At 51.9% G+C, this 2861-nt stretch overlaps 1 protein-coding gene and 1 non-coding gene across 2 annotated transcripts; one reads left to right on the top strand and one right to left on the bottom strand.

The window, feature by feature from the left end:
• Positions 1-389: 389 nt before the first annotated feature.
• On the top strand, positions 390-1160 carry LOC119360759. The gene is made up of 2 exons (XM_037626266.1): positions 390-691; positions 800-1160. Exons 1-2 carry the CDS (start codon positions 555-557, stop codon positions 1158-1160), a joined length of 498 nt encoding a protein of 165 aa, XP_037482163.1. The 5' UTR covers positions 390-554.
• Positions 1161-1538: 378 nt separating this feature from the next.
• TRNAL-AAG lies at positions 1539-1619 on the bottom strand. The gene has a single exon. It is a non-coding gene; the product is annotated as a tRNA-Leu (tRNA).
• Between the last annotated feature and the right edge of the window lie 1242 nt (positions 1620-2861).

Below are 2861 nucleotides of genomic sequence, written 5' to 3'. Positions count from 1 at the left end.
CGGAATTTCTAGAGAAAAATGAAATAATGAATTCAAACTTTTCTAAAAAATCTTGTTGCTCGCATGGGACGCTGGTTGCACAGAGGTTAAAATGGATGAATCGACCTCCACGGCTTTGCTTTGGGCCGGGGTAAAGGAAACTGCGGAGTGCCGTGCTTCAGAAATATCAATGATCCAAAACGACTGAACAAGGTAACTGACATTGACTTCCATATGTTCACACAATTACACCGTGTGCAGCTCACAAACGTTCAGTATAGATGTATAAGTGTGGCAGTGGTCATAGCTAGATTTGTTCTACCGGCTAGTCCAGCCCACTAACCATCATGTACGTTGTCATGTATTCCGGATCAAGGTGAGCAGAGGTGCATGGCTTGAAAACACCCAGGAGCCAAGAAAGGAAACCCCTCAGCACCCGGGGCTTCAAGAGGGCTCGACAGCCAAGCGATCCATGTGTTTGCCAACAACTTGTAACCAAGCCTGCAAGCAAGGGTGGAAAGTGTCGCGTTCGCCATCTCACAGACTCACACTCGCTTCCAGCTAGGTTCGTTCATATGGCTGCAGCAGGGTGGTTCATCGTCGTCTGCGGCGGCGGCAGCCTCGCCCTCGACGTCACGGCGCTTGTCTTGGCCGTCCTCGCGGAGGAGTGCGTCCCCGGGGTGATCCAGTTCACGCTCGAGGACCCACACCAGTTAAGCACATTTCCACCGTATAATCTTTCTAGTATGTAGTTTCGCTGATGGATCAACGGCTGGCTCTCGTCATACCAAATGCATGACAAACTATTCGAAATTTTCAGGAGGTTATGCATGCTGCTGCTGCTGCTGGCCGTCCCAGTTGGTGCGTTGCTGCTGCTGGTCGAGTCGTGCTGGCTAAAGTACGAGCAGCAGCAGCAGCCGCCGCCCCCGCCGGCCGATGTCACGCTCCTGGTCGTCCTGATCGTGCTCCAGTGGCTGATCACGTTTGTCGCCGTCGGAGCGGCGTCCTCCGCGCTAATCGTGGACCTCGTCGCCACGCCCGTGTGCGCGTCGTACCAGCTCGCCGCCGACGGGACGGCATGTGCCGGCGGGGCTCTCGCTGCGGCGTCGGCGGTCGGGCTGCTCTGGGTCCTCTGGTCCCGGTTGCACCATGCCCAGGCGCCTCCGCAGGCTCAAGCCTAACTCCTTCCTTTGTCGCCGACGCCGACGGTCTCTTCTTGCTTCATTTCCCCCATCTTCTGTTTCGTTATGCATCTTTGTTCAAGACTGAGAACGGCATGGCCACCCGGTCTTGAAGATAGGAAATGCTTTTCTGCTGTAGTGTGTGGGTATGTGCTATCAGAACCTTTTTCTACCTTTTTTAGTCGATCTAAACCATTCTTTGGTTTGACGGCATGTGAGCGGTTTGATCCTTGTATGAAGCAGAAGTAAATCGTGGCAATTTGACTTCGTAGCTGGTAAATGCATGTCTCTGATGCGCATCGATGCACTCTTGATTTTAAAAGGAAAAAAATTGTCTCTTAGTTTTCTATGTTTTTCAGAAAAAAAAAGAATAACTTTTGACCGGAGTGGGATTTGAACCCACGCCCTTTCGGACCAGAGCCTTAATCTGGCGCCTTAGACCAACTCGGCCATCCGATCATTTTTTGTTTATTTTCCGCATGTGCCAGATACAATACAGTACATGATCCCAGGTAACTCCCATGAGGCCACAGACCTCTACGCACAAGACAATGCAACTACCATCAACTGCTAAGGGAAAACCATAGTTGTAAACTAGAGATTAAAACTACGATCTACTGTACTGAAGAGTTGTTCTGTATGCTGTGTGGGAGGATAAATTTGAATGTACTATCTGAAAAGTTCTTCATATTTTTTTCGAGAGTACGCGAATGCGTATCATATTTTTATAAAAGACAGAACTTCAATTACAAGTCGACTACAACTTGTTGCGGACAACAAATGTAGCACAAACTTCACACCGGTGCTAGCCCGAAAACAACCACCACCAACAACACAACTACAAAGCAAAAAGACTCTGACCAAAACCAAGCAACATTGCCGCGCCTCGACCGGCGCTAGACACCTCCGAAGACAGCCAACTCCAACTATACTTCCTTGTGGACGCACCATCCACCCTTGATGCCAAAAAGGAGGTGGCAAGTAGATGGCGGGACTTGGTCGATACACTAAAGCCACCGTCTTGGACTCGCTGGCTGTGATGTACATTGCGCCTCTAAAGCTCACCTTGGACAACAGCGAGCACCGAAAGTAGCGCAACAAGAAACCTCAAGACTCGGCCTTCAAGCGCGATGCTCCCAACAGAGTAGCGACGATGAGGACGCCGCCATCACGCCGGTTCAACTCCGAACCTAGGCTTTCACCCGAAGACATCTGCCAATCCCATGGGCGAGTGAGGGAGATGCCGGCATACCTTGGCGATTCCTCCAAGGAGGAAAACGACACCCACGGGCGCCATCGCCGCCAGCACCGACCGAATACGGGCTGGAATTTCTTTTGAATTGTCGCGCAACTCCATCCCTGCCCTCCGGATTGGGGCCACACCGTCCAAGTTGACTACTCTGCCACTGCCGCAGCACATCGCCAGCGTAGTCGAGCTGTTGTGGTCCACCTAAGACCCGCATAAGCAGGAGCGAACAACCCAACAAACCAACCTCCCCGTGGCTCCGAGCTCGCAGATCTTCCTCTCGGCCACAATCAGGAGCACCACGAGCCGCACACATCAGCTGTCAAGCCCACTCCAGTAGACGCCCGCGCCGTGGCTGAAAGGATTGAGAAGAGGTGTCTAGAGGGGGGGGGGGTGGTTAGACACTCAACAAGCAAAAGTGACAACTTTTAAGTTCTTCAAGTTGAGGTGGAGTT

The sequence above is a fragment of the Triticum dicoccoides genome, chromosome 2B (assembly GCF_002162155.2).
Source record: "Triticum dicoccoides isolate Atlit2015 ecotype Zavitan chromosome 2B, WEW_v2.0, whole genome shotgun sequence".
Classification (NCBI taxonomy): domain Eukaryota; kingdom Viridiplantae; phylum Streptophyta; class Magnoliopsida; order Poales; family Poaceae; genus Triticum; species Triticum dicoccoides.
Note: the sequence above shows the minus strand (reverse complement) of the source record. Positions and strands in the feature narration are given on the sequence as shown.